The 25985-nt window shown below is 38.7% G+C and overlaps 1 protein-coding gene across 1 annotated transcript; it reads right to left on the bottom strand.

Moving 5' to 3' along the window:
• Window positions 1-5223: 5223 nt before the first annotated feature.
• On the bottom strand, window positions 5224-25863 carry FBXO9 (F-box protein 9). The gene is made up of 13 exons (XM_051777877.1): window positions 25625-25863; window positions 21764-21841; window positions 20631-20789; window positions 20144-20201; window positions 17177-17276; window positions 13837-13967; window positions 12402-12516; window positions 11748-11866; window positions 10829-10919; window positions 9751-9846; window positions 8787-8880; window positions 7902-8056; window positions 5224-6607 (listed from the first exon to the last, which is right to left on the bottom strand). Exons 1-13 carry the CDS (start codon window positions 25625-25627, stop codon window positions 6499-6501), a joined length of 1308 nt encoding a protein of 435 aa, XP_051633837.1. The 5' UTR covers window positions 25628-25863; the 3' UTR covers window positions 5224-6498.
• Window positions 25864-25985: the final 122 nt, after the last annotated feature.

The following is a 25985-nucleotide window of genomic DNA, read 5'->3' as shown; positions in this document are numbered from 1 at the left end:
GTTCTACAGACTTTGGTGGCTTTTTATGTGAAATGTTTAAAAAGGCACACTTTCTTAAAGAGGGAGCAGTTTCCAAACAAAATTGCTGGCAACTGTGGTGTCAGCTTCTATGAAAGTTAGCCCCCCACAATCTTCCCACTTTATTACCACTGGGAAATGCAGCTGACTTTAATATCTGTAGGTTTATTGTTCTCAGACTTTACTTTCCAGATCACCATCTGACTAGACACTGTCAATTACTAATATGCGTACTCAAGGCGAGTTTAAGGGTACTCAGTGTTTTCTTCTCCATGTGATTAAATTTCCAGGCAGAACTGAACCAACCCACTATATTCCCATTTGTCATTTAAGGTAGGTGTCAAATTATACAAAACAAAGTAAAGACCTTTTCATTGATTCAAAGTACAGAAGTTGTGGTAAGTACCCTGAATTTCAAAGGTCTTCTTGAAGGCTGAATAACAGGAACAATCTTTTCCTTAGGTATCCCCCCACACCCCAAAAAAATCAGTGAGGTGCAGGAAGGCCACAGCCATTGGGAACTGCAGCTAGGAAAAAAAACTTAAAGTCCCTGATACATATACAGTTAATGAAAACTGATTGTAACTGATTATTACTTACATACATATTTATCAAATTTCCTTTAAGAGATTTGTCTTTTCCTCTACACTAAGCCCCTGAGTCCCATTCCCCACCAGCCCTGAGGTGTCTGCTTCCCCAATTGACTTAAAAGTAAAAATCACCTGGTTTTGTGAACACAGTTCAAGTCAGACAGCAAGGAAACTGGGCTCTAGGGAAAAGAGGAGAAAAGGGACAAATATTTTGTACTTTTTTTCTTCAAGTATACAACTGAGAGCTGTAGCAATCTGAAAACTCGGGTATCAGCAGAAAAGGAACTGCTAGGATTATGTAGCAGGCTGCGGACAGCAGGAGTTGGGAGAAACTCCTTAATCTGAGGACCGAAGGAGACCTATTGATATTCAACCATGTTGATTGGCCTGTCTCCTGCAGCAGGATATGGCAACACTTTGTGATGATGTTATCAGACCAAGTTGAAACCCCTTTGTTTCTCCCCCCCCATGTAATCCTAGATAGGGAAATGTTAACCATCTTCCCCTCACATGTAATCCTTGCTATGGGAAACGTTAATCAATTGTGTAATCCCCTAATTAACATAATCCCTCCCCTGGTTAACATAACTCGTCCTCCTTATTAACATGCCCTACCCTCGAGACCCTTAAATTGCGTTTCCCGTGTTCAATAGATTCCAGTTTCTACCCCCGAATTGGGATCAAATAGTTTTGGACCTTTACAGAGAGCTAATAAAACTTAATGCCCCTATAAATGTATCTTACCTGGCCAAACCAGGTTAATAGACACTGAAGTGTGAAGTACCAGACATAAAACCAATTTCTTATCAGCATAGATAGAAAGGAGTTGCCTGAATGCCCCTTCCAGTGAGAAACCCCTACAGCACCTTCTTAAAAATATAAGAAAGGATTACTTCTTTTTGCTCCCCAAAGACAGCAGGTGATGCAACATCAAACTTCGGGGAAGATCTGCACAGAAGGTAAACGCACCTTCGGCTCACGGGCTCCCCTCTGCTCTAGCTGAGGTACCCCATTCGCATCCATGTTTGCCAGTTTTACAGGGTTTCTGGGGAAGATATTAAAGCTGTTCTACAACAAAGAAATTATTTGCACATACTGCAGGACAGGATGTCCAAACACCCCCAAAAGCATAACTCTTGGTCCTGGCTAGGGCCACCAGCCTTTCCCCAATAAACTTGCACTCTGAACAGAAACCTTCAGAGCAGAGCAGGAACTGAAATGACAACCCTTGCTTTGGGGAACATACAATCTCCAAGTGGCGGTGGTTAAACACACTTCTTTTCAGTGCATCATCCTTCATAAGGATGTTCCCACTTCACATATTGGCTGCCTCAGATCCCATTTGGAGGCCATGATTCTGTCATTCAGATACTTAAAATCCCTTTGAAGAACTGGCCTTTCTGTTTAGTCCTGTTCAGTTGTGTTATTGTGGCACAGAAACCAAAGGAGATGAATGCCTGGCAGGCTAAATGTAATGTGTAAAAATTGCTTGGTCCATTTCCTCTATTTTTCCTGATAGGTTCACAAATATTAAATAAGTTGTAGGGAAAAATACATATACTTTGTTTATGAAGTACAAAGGAATACTTCAAACCGTGGCATGCCACCTCATGGTCGAACAGCGACAGTGCACACAGGCACCAGTAGACGCATCAGGAAGCTGCATCCCAAAGCTCTTGATCAGTACTAAGGTGCAACGACCTGCAGGGTTAGCACTATCTCCGGAAAAAACTAAAACAAAATGGAAAAAAAAATCAAATCCTTTGCAAAAAAAAAAAAAAAAAAAAAGTTTGCGCAGAACTTCTGTTTTAGCAACTTTAGCAATCTCTTACCCTTATAGAAGTAGAATTAATTTGTACATTGAATATGGAAACATGCCGAGATCACAGCGCTTGCAAGTATCTTCTCAAGGGAAAATTCATTCCTTCAGAAATAAAATGTGTGGAAAAAATATCTACTCATCTTGGACTTCCACATTAAAGAATAATTTCATTTGGCAGGATTTATTAGTCTTACTTTTCTTAGCTCTGGACCATATCCAGCTATTTCTCATACAGCATTCCAAGGCTAAATTAATGAATGTGCAACAGGTATCTTCAAAATATGTCAAAAAACTTTCAATTGCCAAGGAAAGCTGTCAATCCCAAAAGATGCAGGACTGTTTCATGTCTTCAGAAGCAGTCATGTTTCATGGGGGTTTTTTTCTATTCATATGCTGAACATGTGTTCCATAAAATCACACTATACTTAACCCAGAGGGTGGCTGGGTGCTGGAACAGGCTCCCAAGGGAAGTGGTTACAGCACCAAGCCTGACAGAGTTCAAGAGGCATTTGGACGATACTCTCAGGTTCATGATGTGACTCTTTTGGGGATGGTCCTATGCGGGGCCAGGAGCTGGATATCAGTGATCCTTGTGGGTCCCTTCCAACTTGGGATATTCTACAGTTCTATGTAATTTTAACACCTCTTACTGTCTTGAATGATAGGTACACATTGCCATGGTGCACATGGACCCTTTCAAGTGGCCTACACTGAAAGCAGTTTTAGCTGGGAGAGAATACCACTTTTATACATCCCCAGAAGTTCCATTCAATTGCAGACTGGTTCCTCTTCCAAATCCTTTGCTTCAGTCAACATTATATAGGACTTCTGGTTCTAGTAATTATTTTAAGGACTCAGGAACTAGACTCTGGACAGGACAGAGGCAAGGCAAAGCCCTACTTGTTCCTTTTAAGCAAACAATTATGCAAGCCATTTTAATAAGCAAGCTGCTAGTCTTAGCGTAACGGACAAAGTTTGAATCCAGACTGACTATCAAAGGGAAGTCTTTGATTTCTTTACAGCTGCTATTAATACTAAGTAACGTGTAACATTCATTCTGAAATCCAAACTGTTTTGCAAATGTATGTAAGCTTTTATGTTTTTCTCATCTTGGATAGTAAAAAAATGGCAATGCACCTCAATAGTTCATCCATTTTAATGTCAACAAAAGTTTCCAAATACACTGGCACACATTCCAAAGGAATTCTTTTCAATTAAAAAAAACTAAACCCGACTCTATTGTTCTCTTCCTTTAAACAAAAAACCTTGTGCAAACACCACATGTTTTTGAAATTCTGACCAGCTCGGCTCAGGGTTATCGAGTGAATCAGGAGCTGAACTAGCAGCTGGAAAATGTCTGCCTGCTGGTCCTTTGCTCAGGGCTCTGCAGTTAGTCATCTACAGCCCACATTACACACAAAGGTTTAACTGGTGCTAATCTCCAATTAGACTGAGACAAATCACCATAACATCTGATCACCTGAGCATCTTCTGTCCACAAACCTGTGCACTCTGTTGTCTTTAATCCAATACATAGAAGATATCTACAGCTCTGAGAACCATGTTTCTGTTACCTCTTGTAGCTCTCCTTGCATTTTTAGAAAGGAACTTGTCGCAGCTCCCTTCAATAAAGCCTGGGGAAAAAGGACTCCATAGGTGTACACTTCATTGCTTTATTCAAATTACTAATAATTAGTAAAGGACGATTTCTCAGCAGTAAACTAGTTATACCAACTTAAGTCATTATATGAGAATAAATAGGACAATAAAAATAAATTATAAGAACGTAGAGCCTCTAGTTATTATAGCCTTAGACTACTGAAAAACACTAGACAGAATGAAGGAAAAGCAACTGGTCACCAATTCTTTGCTGAAACGAGTAGTATGTTAATAGTTGGACACGAACAAACAGTAGTAGTATCTGCTGATAAACTATTTTAAAAGGTAAAAAGCCTGACTTTCTAAATGGAGAGGAACAAGCATATTCATCATAGCTCAGTCTCACAGATAGAAGGCTCACATAATTTTCTTGGTGAAGCGGTATTTCATATAATCTCAAAATAATCATTGCTTGAGACTTCTGTTGAAGCAACATCTCAATTTGTAACTAGCTAGCTTTTCCTTTACGCCCACACTATTTCAAACACATGCCCAAGGCAAGAAAAAACAAAAGGTCAGAAGAAGCAACTAAGTTGTGGTATGAAAAGAGCTCTGAATTCAAAGGCTCCTGTATGACATCCAACTTGGTTACTGGAAAAAACTGTGCCTCAACTAATAATCAGTACCACCTTCTGACTCTCATGGCAAAACTGTTGGCATTTCTCAGCAGGCAGAATCCAATCTGTATCTTTCACCCTCAACAAAAGTGTAGGTAATTAACATCTTTCCCTGTTTACAAACTTGGCAATATTTCAAAACATGAAGCTGATACTCTAAGCAGCTGTTTTTCCTTTCAGCAATGAGAACACAATACACTTCTTATTAAATATTGTGTATGAAGTAATAGTGCAACTGCGGTCAAAGGACATAGGGTTGTAGGCAGAGCCTTGTAACACTAGGGAGAAAACTCATGAAGTTTCAGATATACACATCCTCATTCAGAACTCACGTACCTGCAAACTACTCTACTTTCCTCAGATAACCTGTAAGTAGTGTAATAAAAAGTCATTAAGAAGTTAATTCTACCCATCAGTCTTGCCTAGCATGTAATTTATGCATGGTAGCTCCTAACTAATCACCATTAACCATACAAAAATAATGATTTCTTGGGAAAATAAGAAATTGCCAGTAGGATTGCATGTTCAAAATCATGATTTATTGATGTATTTTTAATCACGTAGCTCCTTGCAAAGATACACTTTATTAATTATAGAACAAGTATAGTTCTTTCCACAGCTTTCACATTTTAGTCCTCAAGTCCAGGTCAGTATTTTGAAACAAGATGATCAAAGGTAAATTATGCAAAATGGCTTAAAAAAAGTACACTAAAAAGCTTCAGTTCTTCCAGAATCCAAGATACACACATAATAAGCAGTATTACAATGTCTGCACTACACCCCCAAGCAATATATGCAGGAGAAGCAGCATACAGCACCTGCCCCAGACCTCAAGGTACACTTCATGATTAGCAGTACACAGCACTTGAACATCTACAGCAGCCTCAAAATTTATCTTACTACAACAAATGCTCAAAGGGTTTACAGCATCTGTAGCGAGGTTAGATGAAGGGTTATAACACATCACAGTCACGTCCAAGTGAGCCCTGCTTACCTGTGCATTCAACCTGACCAAATGCACCAGCATTTCACCCTTGCACTGTGACACTTCCCGAGCAGGGTTGCACACCTGCAAAACCATCCTACAGTACAAGGGAACAACTCACTGCCCATATCCCTCTCCCCTCCACACACATCCCGCGGAGAAGGCAGGCTCCACTGAACTTCTACCAAGATCAAATTACATTCATAACCAACTGACACCGCTGCATTGGTGGGGATGTACCTCTGCAGATAAATTTTATACCTCGTGCTTGCTTTCCCTTGTCTGATTTTCTTTAAGGTTGATGTTGACAAAATGCCAGATCTTAAAGGCAAACAAAAGAAGTTTAATTCAAAGAAAACATTTATTTGAAGTTCTTTTAAGTCATGTAGTTTAACAGATGACAACTTTCTCCCCTTCACATTTCAAGCCTTCACCAGAGACCATACACACTGTCCCATGGACAGTGAGATTTTCCTATGATTCCTTTTGAACAAATCAAATATCTAGACAGATGAAGACTCACATTTTAAGCAGACTGATTTATAAAATCTGTTTAAAAAAACCCCAAACCAACACAACAAAACAGAACTTTGTTATCAAATTCTTCTCACAAATAAAAGGTGTTTAATACTCCTAAGTTTGATCTGAAAACAAAATCCCTGCCATTCATAATCAAATAGAACAAACTGCCTTCATAAAATTACCCAGAATTTTAAAATGTTCCAAATATATACACATTTATAACTTAAGTGCTTATTAGCTACAACCTTTTACTCATGCAGAAGTTGTGAGAGGAGAAGGTGTTCATTAGAGCGGCTTTTCTGAAAATGCAGTAAAACTCTTCACTCGTGCAAAGAACAAAGGGGTGTACATTTTGTCAATGTCGAAAGTAGTAATAGCTGTCTCACCAGTCGATCTGCAAGGAGCATTTTAGAAGTTAAATCAGACACTAGTTGCTGTTTAAGTCCCTCAATAATGCAATCGTGTTCCACAGTACAGTGTGTGCACCAAACTAGAGATGGAATGAAGTGCCTTTTGTACTGCCTTGTTCTGAAAGCATTTGAATGTTGGTTGAATCACATTATATAGAATTCACTTCTACTTTCATATCAAAGAAACCACTTTCCCTTTCCACTCTTATTATTAGCTCCAACACTTGAAACAATGCAGGATGACACTCAAGTCATATCAATATTGAAGTAAAAAAATCCCCTTTCATTTGTTTCACTTAGAACCCTGAATTTGAATACAAAGTGACAGTAAAACTTGCATGTTTACAAAACTTTAAACAAAAGGAACTCAAGTATTTCTGAACATCAGTGACAAGCATACATCCTCCTAGCTCTGTTTTATACTCATCTTTATTCTAGTTTCAAAAGGGTACCACCATACTGATAGAGCAGAACCTGAGAGTACAGAAACTTCATGCTGAAAAGAATTTCTACGATATTGCCACTTCTTCATAGATTAGGTAAGACAATATTGGTTTTTGTAAAAACAATTTTTCTGTTTAAGGAAGTTACCTATACTTCCAACCACCAGCAGTTTATTTCCTAGATTTTATATTCTCACAGCTCAACAGCTGAGCTATGTCCCTACAAAAATACTGAATATAGAGATTAAGAACATTGGAAGACAAGGCCTAAATCCACCCAACGTCAAACATCTGGAGAGCCAACTTGCCGGCAGTTCAGAGCATCAGGTGCAAGAGCAGTGGTCATGGCTCTTGCCTGGTTAGTGATCAGAACAGCTGGTCACAAGCCCATACTCTGCACTGCTGAATTCTATAGTTTGCAAACGTTACAGTTCTCACATGATGAGTGCAGACATCTCTAGATTGCATATCCACAGTGGAAAACACATCCCTTCAGTGTGGAGCTTCAGTAGCACACACACTAAGTCATTCAACCCTGATGCAGTTCTGAAATCAACTGTGCATAAATCTTTTAAAAGGCTAAAATACTGCAGTACTACTAATTAGGAAACTTCCCATTATCATTACACCAGGTTACTAAAATCTTGAGATTTCTTAATGTAAGAGTTCATTACGACATATTAAATCTGGACCAGCTACTGTTTCAGGACATTTTGTTAAAGCTGCTTGAGTCTCAGCATCTTTACATCTTCTCTACTTAGTACTGAACAAATTAAGATCACATGTATTTCTACACATAAGTATCCTTCTTGGCTCTTGTTCTCCATTTACTCACCTGTAGGTTATGTGACAAGAATGATGTATCCACACAAGTTTGTTGAACGTCTGGCGCCCACTGGAGCACAACTGTAGTCCTACATGAAAACTGTGATCTGTTTCTTGTGCAGGAACCCGGCGGAAATACCTGTATTTGTGGTAGTCAACTGGTTTCTGTACAGAGAAATAAGAAGTTTCATGACCTACAAAGAACACTGTGCAACTCTTTATCCTGAGGCCTAAGTAACTGCGAGGTCAGATTGTTAAACTCTCACACTGAAAACTAAGTACTGGTATTCCTTGAAAATACATAAAGTAGATGTTAATGATGGAAGAACTTTTCACAGAAAGCAATGCAAGCATGGAAGACGCCACCCGGAAAGTGCAAATTCATTGTAACACTTCTACCTCCTCACAAATTTCTCTTGACAGGCACTTCAGTAATTAGAAAATTTTGTGATGTAAATGAGTTGACCAAATCATTCAGAATTCAATTAACAAGTACTGCTTATCTAGTTTTATTTAATGCTGTGGAACCTGACTGCACACAGTCAAACCTGATCTCAAAAAATGACCTCCTTCATCCTTCCTTTCTGTTAACAATGTTGACACCTAATAGAACCACACATGGCAATTAAGCCTAAGGGGGAAGAACCGTTGTTCAAATATGAACGTGGTATCTATTTGCCCGAATAGAAGATTACAGATTTGGGGGAAAAAATATGAGAGATATCACCATGCTTATTTACATTTTATTTTTAAACAATTTGAAAAATCAAAGTAATATTTAATGTTTTGGTGTAATGCAAATCTTTGGGTCCTGTAAAATATTCAGTCTGAGAAAAAACTTATTAAAAAGCCCCCTCGTTCATCTATTTCTCCTCTACTCTATCTTTTTACCTACCTCTTCCTTTTTCTTCATTATTACAGCAAATACTTTGGTTTGATTGTCTGTTTCCTGGGAAAGGCGATAATGACCAAGCAAGATTGCATCTGTTCTGGAAGGTTAAAAGGACAATAATGTCAAGGACATAAAAATATCCTGTGTCTCAAAAGAGTGAAGTACTTATAATACAAATATCAGCAATGAAATAAAGACTGACTGGATATCATAATTAAGGAAACTATTTCTTATTTCCATTTGGTAAAGTGCCAGGCTCATCAATGATACTAAATGATGAAAGCATTTTGTGAAGTTGCTTCTAATTTTCCTAAACAGTACAGTAAAGATAAGTTAGTTGGTTCTATCTAGCCTACTGCTAAGTATTTTCAGATTTCTGGTGAACAGCTCAAATCTGTTCTGAAGTTGCAAAGGATTTTCTACGTTTTTATGTGCAAACATCAAGAAGCAATAACTTAGTCATATCCCATCAAAATCTTCACTTCCCTTTGGTCAAGGAAGTGTGAAAAAGCAGTCAGTAACAATACAGTGTCTTTAAAAGAATTCTAAAACCACCAAGTTAATAGCATGTACGCTTCCATCTACTTCCCTTAAAAATTTAAAATCACATGACCCACAAAGGAAATCTAATGACAATATCAGGTCACTAGAAAGAAAGATAGCTTTGCACAAAGATCAACATTTTTTGTAGTTCTATCATGACTGGGCTTCGCGAACGAAGATTTGGGAAGGGCTCTACCCACGTTTGTTGCAAGCGCGTTGGTGGCTAAAAAGGCCAATACGAGATAGGCATGACTGGTTGCAAAAGGCACAGCAGAAAGACTCCTGTAGTTCTATAACACAACATAAATGACGTATTTTTACTCATTTTGCTAAGTCAGAATATGGAATCTGAGACAAAAGTAAATAGAAATTGCTAGGTAAAACAAAACAAAAATTGTAGAGCCAAATACTTTATCTCAATAACCTTGTGTTTTTAGTCCGTAAGCGAGGAACTATAGATTGAGGATCTTCAGGAGTTGTTAGCATCATAACTTGACCATCTGGAAAGAATCTCAAATACCTGCAAAAATATAATTACACAATACAAATCTAGAAAACATATCATTTTGCTATTGGTTTTGTTTGTTTGTTTGCTTTTAAATTCACTGGATGTTACCTTAACTGGTGAGAGCACTCAAAAACACATTTCTTCACATATAACAGAAAAAGAGATCATAGAATCATAGAATCAGCCAGGTTGGAAAAGACCTCTGAGATCATCAAGTCCAACCCTTGATCCACTACCACCGCGGTTACTAGACCATGGCACTAAGTGCCACATCAAGTCTCATCTTAAAAACCTCCAGGGACGGAGAATCCACCACCTCAGAAATCAAAATAGAGTTTTGAAGATTAAAAGATCAAGTTATGAAGAGCTGTGAAAGAGAGGAGAAGGTCAGAAGTTTCTTCACCTCCATCAAAGCAAGGCAGCTATCCTAGCATCAAAACTAACCTCAATTAAGTTTCTCCATTCCTAACATCAACTGAGACCAATGCAACACAATCCTAGTTACGGTATCAGTACAGAATGGACAATGTCATATGGACTTTTTCAGGTTCTGTGATCTGATCAATTTTTACACTACTCAGATACTGTGCTGATGTTTGTGAGACTGTAGCAACTGCTATGAGATTCAATGATTTCTATGAACAGTTTCATGCTTGAACTGTGTCATGTATTACATCAGAAATGTAAAGCAGAAGTGGTTTGGGGAAAGAAATCTATAGCAGAGTACTACTGTTGTTACTGTTTAAGCTTTATCCACATGACATGGGATAACTGAGGATGAAACGTGTTTCTAAGCTCATTTCTACTTCTGTAATTTCTATTCTAATACTAAATCCTATTTCTTAAAACCTATTGTCAAAAAATACACACAGCTTTACACACTGTAGCAGTTCCATTCAGTTTTACAGAATTATTAGTGTCTGTGATATCAAGGCCTGGATATAAAGAACTTAAGAGAGAAACATTTCACTCACTCATTGTACAACAGCTCTACCTGTAATATTCCACTTGGTGCCATGCTCTATAGAAACCATCAAGAGATTGTTCTCCTTGACGTATGTATTTTGTCTTGCTGACATAGACACCTAGAGAAAAGGAAGATATAAGTATATGAACAAAAATTAAGAACATAGAATATTTAAGATAAAATACCAATAATCTAAAATTTTTGAGTATACTTTTGTTACTTAAATATATGAAAGTTCTTGTTATCATCCATCACACCTTTCCTTTCTCTTTGCAGATATTCTACAAATTCAAATACATAAATAAATTCAACTTAGGTCTAACGACGTCATAAGCATCAAACTGATGCCTTAAGGTCCATCTGGTTTTTGATTTTTCTAATTTTTATAAGTTTTACAAGTAGTTATATAGAAGTAGATTTAGAAGCAGCAGCATTTATTCCCTTACCCTTAGCATGGAAACTACACACATTCTCCAACCCTTTTACCCCAATTCCCCATATCAATATCCCCTGAATTCCATGAGAAATGTTTAGTCTCTTATCAAGGTAGGCCTATTCTGTTTAGAGAACACTTGTACTTTGGCCTAAACCACAAAAGTACAGTCAAAAACTGGGTGAATGTGTGCCCTTTGTGCTCTGAAGAAGATGAAGATTGATGAAGAGGTGGTCTCAAAAAGACCCCAGCCCCAATTCCCAAAGGGTGGATCAGGGCAAAGGCGAGGGGGTGGATAAAATCAATGATTGGATGGAGAGTCTTATAAAATTGTAACATCTGAGACAGAGGGGGCGCGCGTCTTGTAACCAAATTAAATCCTTTTCTTATCTCATCTCCAATTAAATTGCTCTGGAGTTTTTTTTCCTCAGCTCCTTTAGGCATCAAAACCCACCTAATTGCTTCTGTCACAGTTACATACACAGTTACAACTATTTCAAAAGTACAGCTTACCATCAAATCGAACACGAGGCCTCTCCAAAAACATTTCCCTCCAGGAGGCATATGGAACAAGTTTATTGCAGCTCCTGCCCCATATTTTCAAACAGACTTGATGCCAGATTTCAGGATCTCTAGTGAAAATGAGAAAAATACAAACCCCATAACTTCCCTATAAATCTTGTTTAGCTTTCATATATCAAAGTAACACACTCTATAATTTAGTTTGGATGCAACTGAAAGAAACTTTCTTCAACGAGAATAGCTCATAATTTAAAATCATTGACTAATTTACTTAATCCTGGAGTATTTGAAAGCCATTTCCTCTTTCCAGTGAAATTCAAGAACACAATGCCATTTTCAGCCAAGTGCAGAACCACAATATGCAGCAGCCTGGCACTTCCCTGTGTGGCCATATGAGGATGACAACACAACAGACCATACTCTGGAGACCTGCAACTCTAACGTACAAACAAGGTAGAGCAAGTAAGACTTTCTGCTGCATTTTTTATTTACAGTGAAGTCATCTATCTAACATATTATTTAGCGGTGCATTCAAAAGCTGATTAGCACTGTGAGGAGTATAACATGAAAATGTCCATGGGAAGGAAAAGCAGGACATACTTGGCGCAAGGAGAAGCTTCACTCTAGATACATTATCTGCAATACCTGGCACAAATGTAAAATCCACGACAAACAAGAGATAATTGCTCCAATGATCTTAGATCCAGGTCACTTGAAACCACCCATCGGAAAATGTACATAAGTACTTCCATAGGCAAGGCTGCAAAGAGAAAAGGAATCCTTGTTAGATGGCAACCTGTACATCAATAAGTTATCTGTAATTCCAGGTTTGGCTTTTACTTTCCATAAAAATATCCTAATTTTTCACATTGTAGCCTGATGCCACAGAACAAAAAAAAATATCTTTAGTCACTTTACATTAGAAAGAAGTCACATAACAAAGGAACAAAAATCAAGAACTGAAACTGCATTATGGTAAGATGATTAGATAAAACATTGGTATGGACTACAAATATCCACACCTTTGATTATCTGTCTTAGCATCCATGTTTCTAAGTTTCTAGCAAACTAGAGGTTGTTAAGACACTTTGCATCAGATACTGAGCACATCCTAAGGGAAAAATATTATAGTATTTCTGGTGAAGAATGCGACCTTGGTCCTAAGTTTTGCTTGTAGAAAGAAAAAAAAACAGCTATAAAAAATTGTCCTGGGAGGGGAAGTAAATATATTCAGCATGTCAGTTACATAGCAGAGGTCTGATCCTGTCCTGTCAATAAAAATATGGAACACAGGATATCAATTCAGCCAAATACATTGCTTTGTATTGCCTAATTTTTCCTTGGGCTGCTGAGGTCTGGACTATTGTACTGTGATGTCCATGAACACCTTGCTTCATTTTATTTTCTTTCCTTAACCAGAACAGAGGAGATTAGACCAAGATTTCCAAGAGCAACTGACAATTCAGGATGCAAAACACACATGCTTTAGAGGCATCTGTTTTTAAGAGAGTTCATAGCTTATATACACTCTCTACAATTTAGATCTCATAAGGAAATCTCAGGATAACTGTCCTAGAACTGGAGCACTGAAAATCATTAACCTTCAAAAGACTTTCTAGTTTTTTTATATAGTCTTGCTGAACTTGAAAACATATTTGTTGCAAAAATCTACAGAATCAGATAAAAACAGGAAATGCAAAGATGCATATTCTTCACAGAACAATTGTCTCTTACGTAAAAATTGTAATAAATATTTGCAAACCAAACCAAAAAAACTGGAAAGAAAACTGGAATTTGCTTACTTCAGCAAGACTGTTCCTACAAGTTGCTACATTACAGTATGACTATGATCCTGAACCTTCTACTCAGTAGTAGTAGTACATGGAAAAATGAGAATAAGATCTGTTTAGCTAGTTGATGATCTTTTTTCCCTTTACATCTAACTATAAAATTAAATAAAGAGATACTGTGTGAATTTCTTTAAAGGTGACTTTTGAATGAAGAAGACATATGTTTTAATAGAGTGAAACATCTCTACAAATTCTGCCTCTGAACTCTTACAGTGTATTTTAAATCATACCTGAGATATGGGTCTGGCTGACATCAACCTCAGGCTGACAAAGTTTGACTGAAGATTCCTGAAGAGTTAACTGCTGCTGGAAATCCGACAGAAGATCAGCCATTTTGTCATCCTCTTTGTTATCCTCAATACTAGAAAAGGGGGAATGCCAATACTGTGATATTGGACAAAACACACCAACAGATGTCCTCATCTTGGCATCAATCCATTGCCTTACCCTCATTCAATAGAGTTGTTTCCTGTATGTTTTTAAAGCAATCTCATCTCATTTCATCACACGATAAAACGACTACTGCAATATTATCAAATTAATTTATACTTTGCTGGAATCCCTCTGACAATAACAACTGGTTTTTTTTCATTTAATTCCCATCCCAGTTTCTTTCTGGATTTGAGAGTTCACAGTTCACTTTTTTTGTTGGTGTCACTGAAGAATTTCTTGACCCCATGAAAAGACAAATGTCATTTTCACTTTGCCTAAGATATGGTATATGCAGGAGATAAAGTGAATGAAAAGCTCTATTTTGTAATCCTTGTCACAATGTCAGATATTGAAAACAATTCAGGATCATTTTTTACTCTTGCATTATTCACTGAAGAGTGATCTTCAGTGGGTTTATTGAACAATAATGAAGGAAAACTACATTTTTACCTATTCTGTAAACAGGCAGACATCATAAATTACAGGAGCCAGAATGAGATAGCAGAACAGAAACAATAAGCTTGCTACTCATCAGTAAACCTGAAGGACTACTAAGTGATAAAAGACCATCACCACATTAAAAAAAAAATCTAAATTTAAGTTGTATGTCACAATATCCTTTAATAGCTGTGTGCTTGCTTGCACCAAATAACCACAAACTACACAAACTCCTTGACCTCATCACAAAATACTTACTTTCCCCTGACTTGGTACACATGCTAGTTAAGAGATCTTCCAGTCACTTTTAAATACTATTCAATTCTACTTTAAACAAGCTTCATACAATCAGCTGAGAATATAAGCAAGGAACTAGCAGACCTACCAATGCGTTTTAAAGTATCACAGAGAACACAATTATGTTTGGGCCTGTCATAACTAAGGCTACAGCAAGATGTTGCACTGAACATACCTTCCTTTATTTTGATGAATATGATGGTCAGTCCCAGTACGTACAAGCTGCACTGTAGATTGTTTTTTCAAATGTAATTGTGTAACATTTTTTCTCATCAGGTTCATAAGAAACATCTACAACAGTCCTTCAGAAAGCCAAACCACCACAACTAGAATCTCTTCAAAAAACACATCTTCTCTACAAATACTGCTTTTAAACAACAATTGAGAGTACTGGTTGGTTTTCCCTCACTGTCACGTAGTACTGGGAACAATTCAGCAACATTTAAAAAACTGAATAAAAATTCATAGCATCATTTAGGTTGGAAAGGACCTCTAAGATCACTGAGTCCAATCATTAAGCCTGCACTACCAAGTCCAGCATTAAACTATAGCCCTAAGTGTCACATCTACACATCTTTTAAATACCTTCAGGGACGGTGACTCAGTTCCCTGAGCAGCCTGTTCCAGTGTTTGACAACCCTTTCTGTGAAGACACAGAATTTCCCTAACATCCAATCTAAACCTCCCCTGGTACACCCTGAAGCCATTTCTTCCTGTCCTATTGCTTATTATTTGGGAGAAGAGACCAACCCCCACCTTGCTACAACCTCCTTTCAGGTAAAGAGCAATAAGGTCTCCCTTGAGCCTCCTTTTCTCCAACTCCCTCAGCCACACCTCACAAGACTTGTGCTCCAGACCCTTCACCAGTCTCACTGCCCTTCTCTGGACACGCTCCAACACCTCAATGTCTTTCTTGTAGTGAGGGGCCCAGAACTCGACAAAGTACTCAAGGTGTGGCCTCACCAGTGCAAAGTACAGAGGGATGATCACTGCCCTGGTCCTGCTGGTCACACTATTTTTGATACAGGCCAGGATGCCATTGGCCTTCCTGGTCACCTGGACACACTGCTGGCTCACGTTCAGATGGCTGTCCATCAGCACCCCCAGGTCCTCTTCTGCCAGGCAGCTTTCCAGCCACCCTGGTCCCAGCCTGGAGTGCTGCCCAGGGTTGTTATGATCCAAGTGCAGGACCCAGCACTTCACCTTGTTGAACCTCATACAACTGGCCTCAGCCCACTGATCCAGACTGTCCAGCTCCCTCTGTAGATCCAGCTCCCTCTGTAGATCCCTCCTACCCTCCAGCAGATCAACACTCCTTCCCACTTTGGTGTGAGAGAGTCTTAATAGAGCAGAGAATAGAGCATTTTCTGAAGTAAGAAAATAATCCTAAGAAAACTAAGATTTTTACATTACTGTAGTGTATCATCCAGTAGTTTGCCTAGCACACAAATGCACAGCAAGGATTTCATGCCAGCAGCCCATTCAGAAACTAAAGTAAGAGATGTAAATAAAGCACTTGGCTCATCTTCCACTCTTTTGTATTGAGTCAACTGCTGCACTGGAGCTGTATTGTCCTGGGGCAACAAGACTGAACTAGTAATATCACAGGGATATGGTTGTATTTTCCTTTTTTATTCTCCATTTTAAAACTCTTGATTTCTTGTAGCTATCAGCAGCATCCATGGCTGCTGAGAGAGCAATGAATTGGGAAGCTCTGTTCCATAAGCTTGTCTTCACTAGGTTATGTGAGCTGTAACAGGGGTTTTGGTGCTAACCTGAATTCTGCCTGCAAAACACAAGTCTTGGACTCAATTTAGGCCAACTTTAAGACACTATACATCCAGTGTATTGGGGCTAGGGGTATTCTGATTCCTGTAATGGTGAAAGACTAGACTACCCAGATTATTGTCTCTGCACTTCTAAATGTATTGCTTTACTTATTGAAAACGCTCTCATTTAGTTAGTCAGCACAAGAACAGTGAATAATTCCCTTGCTTTATTAAGGTGCTTACTCCATAGTACGAAGCTTTCACTGATTAATCTTTTTGCCATCTACAAATCTGTAGATGATCCTAAATCTGAAAATCAAAAATCAAAATAAAGTGATTGATTTTTTTTCCTTTTTTAAGTAACAAAATAACTATTTGTAATCCTTTCACCTGAAATTAACTAGCTCCAAACAAGCCCGTTACTGTCTTTGAAGGACAATGTAGAAAAGTCTTCCTTGGACTAATGCATCTGCTAACTTTCTGTGAAGCAGTCCATTCAACTGACAGGAGGTAAGTTTTCCAGATATTAAGAGGCTTAAAACTGCATATCAGAGTAGATTACTGATATGCTTCAGAAACAAAATATCATGTTTCAATACTCCTATGCACCTGATTAGTAAATTTTGATACTTACCACCTCTTTCCAACTCCATCACCATCTGGGGACCGTGTATAGGTGATCTTAAACTCTATATCAGGTACAAGCTGCATGGCTAGACGATAAAACTTGATGGCTGGAAATAAAGGTTTGATGTTTAAACATATCTGATGCCCATATTAGCTTATCAGAAGATTGTTTTCAGAGAGATGGCTTCAGCTAAAAGCACTAAAAAGGTGGAAAATGCCTTTGTCTGAGAAATCTTAGTCTAAACTGTTTAGGTTTAAATTAAATACAGAAGAGAGAAACATTAAGCACCTATTTTCAAAACTAAAAATGACAGCTATCTCAGGTGTGCTTCAGCTTTTACAAATTTATTTTACTACAAATTCAACTATGGAGTACAAAATTTTACATTAAAATGTTACAAAGTCCTGATGTTGTTTGTTGCCCAGCACTGACAAAGCTTTCTCAACATACCATAAAGATTTTAGGCAGTATATTTGTAAGTAACCATGAGGAACATGAAAGAGAAAAATTATGCAGGTACATGATGTTCCCAGTATAGTACAGGCATTCAGACATATACAGCATTACATACATGAGAAAGATCAATAAAATATTGTTGTAATTTTAAAACTTCAGCAACTAATGCAAAACAAGTCAACTTCCCTATGGCAAACCCCTTGGAACTAAAGAAGGCACAGAAGCAAGCCACTGAAAATGTTGAGGGTGAGGAAAGCAGCCTTGCCACATGACTATGGGGTGTGAAGGAAAAACTGACAGATTGGGTTTTGCACACTACTCTTGCACACAGAGAAAGTGATTCTGCCTTTAACATTCCAAAGATCCTACAAAACTGAGTAGAGAAAGAGGTTCAGGAAAATCACCCTGTGGCAACAAACTTATTTAAGCTGCAGTATGTCTTTCTTCTGAGTCAACTCTGTGAATCCTTCTTAATTAGAATGAATTTGCTGCAAACACATTCAATCTGTTTTAATACCAGTATTAAGATCATGTATTTATATGTCTCTTTGTATTCCCATATTGTGATACCAAGATCAGAGGGCAATTCTGCCACAGTTTTGACTCTTAAAAACCAAAACTCAAATAAAATATCAGCGAGTGTGAAGCTCAAAATTTGTCTAAGGAGCCTAAGAAACCTGAGGTTGGGGCTAGTAAGTGTTCCTATTTCTCTGAGTTCATGTCAGGACCAGTGACTGACAAGTAGTATCCTTTGGCTGCTGAGGATGAGGAATACCAGCAGCCAGCTAAAGAGAGATCAGTCTCAACTTTAGCATTTAATCTTGCAGACAAGACCTGGGCTGTACTTAAGCAAGAATAAGCTGCTGCACATAACTGTCTCACAAATGTCAGTTATCAGCAGATTTCAGAAGTGGGCTGAAATGCAACTAGGATTCTGGTGACCTGGGCCAGGTCAGCAAATAAAAGTCTGGTCTGAAAACAGATGTCCCAACACGTGCTCGGTAATATATCTGTGTCTGGCATAGGACCATGTCTCTAAGGTCTCATGTAGACATATGTGTAGAAACAGTTCAGTTTAGCTTCTTTAAATCTCAAATCTAATTCAATTGAGAAAGATGGATTCATACTCATGCAATCCAGATGCCTGGAACACCTTTGTGAATGCCACTCTGATACTTCTCTTCCACTGTGTTTAACATACAAGGAGTGCACTCAAGCTGATGAAGCTATAGCTTTTATTTTATATACACAATGTTTAAATAGACTGCTTTCCTCACTGTTTTTTTAATTCACTCAGAAAGAACCTTCACAATCTACTACATGATTTCCTAAATGGTAGATTACATGCCAGATTTCTAGTTCTGACGTACTTTTTTACTGTGCATTTAATCCCACACTCAACATACATTTGCCGAATGTAATTTTTCCCTGTAAAAACATGTAATAAATTAGAAACTGAGACAACTCATGTTATTACCTACAGAGGACTCATATTTCTCTCTGTTTATTTGAGATATAAAACAACAATCAGAATCCCCTTGCAAGAGGAGGAAATCTCCCATGGTGGAGAGGAAATTTTGTATTCAGCAGGTGGCTGAGTTCAGGAGCTTCCAGAGTACTCTCAGACTTGCATATCTTAACTTTTTTTGCACCTGCACTTTAAACACAGTGGCCAAAACCTGCAGTGGATGAGCAGGATGGCAAGTTAAGTTCTGTTTTTCTTTTTCACAGGAAAGAAATAGAAAACTGGTATCTCCGCTACTGACCTACAGGCCTTGGCAGTTGGGTAAGCTTCTTATTCTATATATTCTGAAAACTAAATACGAAAAAGAAAAATTTGAGTTTCCATTTTTACTGGTGCTGATAGCAAGAGGGCAAGCAAGCTAAGCACCTTAAATATTATGGCAAGCCTCATAAGACTACCAGATTTAAACACTCACTTTAGGAATTCTTAAAGGAGCTATCTTAACATGTTGTAGTCATCAAAAAAACTCAAACAAAAAAAACCCCACAAAATAAAACGAACCAACCAACCAAACCAAAAACCGATCATATCCTCCTCAAAAAAAACCCATAAATAACCCCACAACCAAAAAACAAAGAATTCCATGGATTAAGTAGTTCTGTTCACAGTGGAATACAAAAGCTGTGAACTTATAGTACAGTATATTTGCTTTAATTATTATGCTAATTTTACCTTACAGAAGTCACATAAAGAAACACTCTATATGAAGAAGCAATCCAGGGCTTCATTAAATTGCAAGATTTCAAGATACTGTTGTTTTGTCTGAAAGCTAGAAATTCTTTCCTTGATTTCACTTTAGCTTCACCTCAACTTTAGAACTGTGATATGATGGTTCCTTTTAAAGCATGTTTGTTTGTTTATCTGAATAACTGAGCTCTCATATTGCTATTAGCCTGTAGTTTAAATTCACTGGCATCATGCAGACTTGCACATAAATCAGAGGGTGTTAGATTGTCTGTAACAAAGGTGTTCATTGTAAACTTCTGTGTTACCTTCGTAAAGAGCCCCATTTCGTTCTTCTTCCACTGCCTTCAGGAAAAGTTCTTTTGCCTGCACAATAAATTACACAGAACATTTCTTAAATTCCTTATAAATACAAGTGCAATGTCCCTTGACTTAGAATTATTTTTGATCTTACCTCCTGTACCCTATGAAGGAGATAATAAAATAATTCCATAAGAAGACATATTCACGTGCTATAAGCCATAACTGAAATTCACAATCAACAAACTATCCACATTCCGGCTGCTCATCCCTTACCTGCAGTCTTTCAGAAAGTAGACTGTTAAGGTGACACAAAGCCAAATATAAAAACAAGAAAAAACAGTGTAGGATTATGGAAGACATTTGTATGGAGACAACAGGGTAATGACCTCTGTTGTTCCACGAGGTTTAATGCAGCATTAGCTTTTAGGATAGTTACACTGCAACAGTTACACACAAATAAAATCTCAGAATTATACATCTATTTTTCTGTACCTTTTCCTCTTTTGCTATCTCCTGTTTCCCTCTGGCATCTACAGACTTTACTCCAGGTCCTCTTGAAGATGCTCTGCATGGCAGAGGTTCCAACCCACTAGAACTCACACCTGGGGCAAGCTCAAACATCCACTGAGCTCTGAACATCTGGAGCTCTGCCTAAAAAACACGATTAACTATGACTTAGTATCACATATTCAGACAGTATATATTCTGAAGAGGAATTACAAAGCACAAACACAAAAAGAATTTCAAAATTATGCTTTACATTTCCAAGTCTTAGATGGCTTCAGTGAATTCTGACAAAGAGAGTTAGCAATTGTTTCACAGTAAATTAAAACAAGTGCACAAGTACTTGTTCAGTCTCATTCAATAACACAAGTGCTCTTTTCTGGACTGTTCACCTCAGAAGAAAAGCGATGGTATTTCAAGAAGTGGTTGTTAGTACTATTGTTACGACCTTAGATTCTATAGAAAAGTGTTCTTTCTAGACACGGTGTTTGTTCTTGTTTGTGCAGAATTATCTTAAGCAAGAAATCAATTAGCTCTTGAAACTAAAATGTAGAAAACCCAATTTTCTATATACAAGCATACTAAGCTTAATAATTAAGGTGGTCATTTATACAGTATACAAATAAGACCTTACTCCTTTCTCTTTTAAAAAGGACTATACTTTGAGGAAAAAAAAGACAAGTTATAATTCTTGTCGTGCACTTTTTTTAGCATCTTTTAAGTTACATTTATATATCTCCTACAATCATCACGACTTCTGCGGAGCAACTACACAGAAATCTAGTATTGTAAGAGAATGCACTTTTCTATTAGACTGCTTTTATCAGCTTTCTGGGCCAGGAGAGAGTGACAAACTGGAATTTCATCCATACACAAACTGCTGTCCAATTTCTATAGTTCTTCAAAGAAATTCCCAATCTGTCACAAACTTTCTTTTCATCCACACGGATAACTGAAGACTGAACTTGACGCTTGGAACACAATGCAAAATTTATCTCACTTTTGGAGGGACAGACAGATTAAGCATTTTTCAGATCAACACATTTGTGGTATAAATGAGGATAAGTGATGAAGTAACAGCAGTACTATGTTTGTAAAAAACATTAGCATGAGAGACATACCTGAAGATTTGCTTCACCAGATCTGTCATTGTCATCGGTTCTCACCAAATCAGTGTGACAATCTTCTTCAGCTTCTGCCTAGTAGAGAGCAGTCAAACGTGATTATAGAATCTGCATAAGCCCCTACAGCACATTCACAAAGCCCAACTGTCATGGTCACACGTTAAAACCAAAAAATTAGCATACTCCCCTTTTGATGGTAAAACTTGATTTTAAAACTACTAGTATTGATTGCACTTCCCTATTAATTCCATGAAGGTAAGGTTTGCATTTTAAACACCTTAATCCAACACAGATTACTTATGTATCACTTGAAGGCTTCCATGCATCAGTACACTGGCATCATACCTGAATAAATACAGTCAGTGTCTATGTCAAAGCATAGAACCAAAGCTTCAGTATTAAACAGTAGGTGCTTCATACAAGAAATTAAAATTTAATCACTATCTTCTCACTTTAAAGAAAAGCAGTAGTTTTGATTTGTTTAATATTTACAAAAGCACAAAAGACCAGTGCTTTGAGTAACAACAGATACTTCATGAAAACTATGGGACAATATGGGCAATCTCAAAATACACACGTGAAACTAAACAAGAAAGGTACTGGAAAATAAAATAAAAAACTAGCGTGAGAGCTTGGCAGTTGGTTTTATTTACACTTCTGCTGTGAGACAGGTTAAACAAATAAGACCTTAAATAAGATCTTTGACTGAACAGGCTCTACATAGGGAGTTAAGACAATTAGTTTAAGAGGAAAACTTAAAAGATGCAAATGAATTCTCATTATACTAAGATTTATGTAATATTTACTAAAACAAAGGAAAACTAATTCTGGGTATCAGTGACAAGCCACTACAATGACAACAGCAGCAAAATGTCAGTAAGGAAAAAAAAAACAAAAAACTCGACTAAGACATTTGTTTAAGGTTCTTCCTGCAGCTGAAGCAAACCAGTTTTTCTACCATTCTGCACTGAAAGTCATATCTGTAGTTCTGGAAGTACATAATGCAAAGTGAGATTACAAGAAGGCAAATCTGACATTATCACAACTACTTCCAGAAGTTTTATTTCCCACTCCTTTCTATTGTAGATAGTGCTCAGACTTCAAAGTGACATTGTCAGTGAGATTCTACTGAGCTCTCGAAAAGAAATCTCTATCTCCTGCACAATCAAAGTGCAGAAAACAAAGCATTCTTGTATTCTGAAAATATATAAAATTTTTTATACCATCTAGAAGTTTTGATCAAACTACAGGATATTGGCAAACTTGATGGGAAGGCAACATTTAGTCTCTTTGTCTTGGTGACAAGCACCTCCCTAAAGCTCAGGTGTACCATTGCCTTCAGTTTCCCTAACAACCACAAACTTACTGGCTTCTCATCTGTAAAACTAACTGATATCTCAGTTAATTTATCGTTTACAACTGATAATGCAGACAGGGTTGGTCAGTTAAACAGACATTGTATCTGTTTCTACATTCTCACTCTAAGGCTGTACATTTTTAATTTCCCAGTAGAGAAAACAAGTGAGCCAGAACACTCCAAAGCACTAGCAGCATTAAATCTGAGCAAAGAGTAAATAACTTGCAATTTTCATGGGCTTTGATTCCAGAATTGAATTGCAGGCAGTTAATGTCCTACGAGTTACAGCAGTCCTACCACATTATTTTAGCATCCAGGAAATCCATCTATGTTGGGCAAGCAGAGATAGCCCAGGGATGAGCTAACACTGAAACAGATGTCTGTAAGTACGTTACCAGGGCACTGGGCTGACAGAAATAAGGCCTGATTCTGCCTCCACAGAGTGCAAGGCTTCTGGTTTGCAGCTGAATTATGTTCAATCAGCTTTCAAGTCTGGGCAGAATAAGCCTGGTTTTATCTGCAAAATGCAGAAACTAGCAATTTCCAAACTAAATCAACACGCTATCTGCTTATGCATAAAGGCACGCCCACTAAAACCTTTAACTCATGGAGTCTGTAAACAAACTAATTTCAGAGTAACAGTTAAAATTACTTAAGAACTTTACCTCATGTTCATACGTTTCACTATGAAATCTGTTAAACTCTTGATTTTCCTCCCATTATCTCTGTTCAACTGCCCTACTTCTTCACATCTGACTCACAGTCAGATGTGGTTCTGGACCAACTGCATCCAAAATGTCATTTGATGCTCTTTAAAACCTAAACCTCAATTCAAACAAAAATTCTATGAAGACCTCGCCTACAGTCTAAAAGCTGTCAAAAAACATCATGAAGTTGATTACAACTAAAGCTTTTACTTTTGTCATTACCTCCTCTATATTGCATTCATGTGTGATCTGAAGTCTCCCATATCAAAGGTCTGTCTTCTCTCAGCAGTAGCAGCCTAAGTGGCCATCCCTCTAAATTTACCAGTAAAGCAATTAATTCACACTGCTACTGCACACTTAACTGGACTGTAAATCTGATCTCTATTAACAACCCTTCCACTATTTATTTGATCCACTGAAACCCTAAGGTTTTGCTAGGACAAGCTGAAGCAAGGACCTTCAGTAGGAGGCAGATCATGAGATCAACACCTAAAGCACATTGTAATGCGAAAAAATTGGCTCCTTGTCCCTACTCTGACAGTACTTGCAGTTATAGTTTCTAAAACTCACAGAACACTGTACTGTAACTGTTACTTAGTAGATTAATCCAGACTGTTCATCTTTCTGATGCTGACCTCACTCCTGCTACAAGTCAGTTGTTACACCAAACAGTGACTTTATCCTGATAGAAAGCAAGGCATCACTGAGTGTACTGATCAGCTTGACTAATTTTCCATGAGAAAAGTGGTAGTCTGTCAAGCCACCAAAAGGTCAACATGTCAAAAGTAAACACCTGAATTAAGACTGCGACCTGTAAAAAAAGAAGTCAGCTGAGTAGATTCGATTCTGATTTGCTTGCAAAGCTTTAGAAATCATTTACCAAATGCAAAACTAGTTTATCTGCAGTTTAGTTTTGTTTTGCAATCAGTAATTGCATGCTGATTTCCTCAGAGTACAACAACCGCTTACTAAACTATCTGTCATGTCAGGTCCTTTAATAGTTCTGATCTCTGTTTTAGCAAAATAAAAAAAGCCAAGATCAGAAACAGTTTGAAGCTGAGTGTCACCAGCTGAACAGGGTTATGTGTAAACTGAACAGAATTCAGGGAGGAGCAGGTACGACAAAGTGACTTATCAGCTAACATTCCGCTTGGTTTTATAAAAAAAATGAGAAAGAGGCTCCATTTTTCTGTCAACGTGTTAGAAGCAACACTGTGTTTAAAAATAAGAGTTTTAATCGTAGTGGTGAGCCGTTTTGAGCGCCCCTGCGTGATATAAATAGTTTAACTTAAAATAATCGAGTTCTCATCATGGATACTTGAATCCATACTGAGATGCAGTCAAAAAAGCAATACTGAACCAAGCAGTATTTCTGATACGTTAAATGACAAACTTAGATAACTGGAGTGCCTGGCCGACAGAGCCCTTTAAATTACAGAGTGACTGTGTGCCACCAGATTTTTGAGAGGAGGAAAAGATAGGGCACGCTTTCTGTAATGACACAGTGATTTGTTGGGTGTTCCTAGGGGAGAGCTCTGTCGCTCTCGAACCGAGCAGCCCCACTCATCAGCCCAGTATCCTCTGCAGGAGGCGGCCGTGTCTCCCTGTGGCGGGGTGGGATCACGGCACGCTTCCCACAGGCATCACTCGGTGCCCGCGGGCGGGCAGGGCAGGGCAGGGCTGCCTGGCAGCGGCTCGTCCCAGGGGGCCGCTCCTGGGCACACCCGCCGTGTCCCGGTCCCGCCCGGCCGCCCCTGCACGGCGGCCGAGCCCCCGCCGCCCGGGCCCGCTCACCATGCTGCCGACGCTCGGGCGGCGCTGTCCCGTCCCGGGGGCCCTGCCCCCCCGCTCGGTCCGTGTGTCCTCCCTGCCCGCGGGGGGCCCTTAGCAGAGTTCTCGGTCGGAGAAGCGCACCACGCAGCGGGAGTCCCTGCGGGCCCTGCGGACGGCAGCCATCTTCCCGGCGAGCAGGGCCGGCGGCGGGAGCGGCGGGACACGGCCCGGGCGAACCCGCCAGGTCAGAGCGCCGCCTCCCGCGCGGGCCGCTACGACACGGTACAGCGAGGACTCCCCGCCCCAGCGCGCACCGCGGCCCGCACCGCCTCTGCTGCCCGCGGCGGGGCGCGCACGGCCTGCTGGGGAACGTAGTCCGCGA

This window comes from Manacus candei, unplaced genomic scaffold, assembly GCF_025592945.1.
Source record: "Manacus candei isolate 608988 ecotype Guabito, Panama unplaced genomic scaffold, ASM2559294v1 h1tg000011l, whole genome shotgun sequence".
Lineage (NCBI taxonomy): Eukaryota > Metazoa > Chordata > Aves > Passeriformes > Pipridae > Manacus > Manacus candei.
The sequence above is the reverse complement of the archived record's forward strand: the minus strand, read 5'-3'. Positions and strand labels throughout refer to the sequence as shown.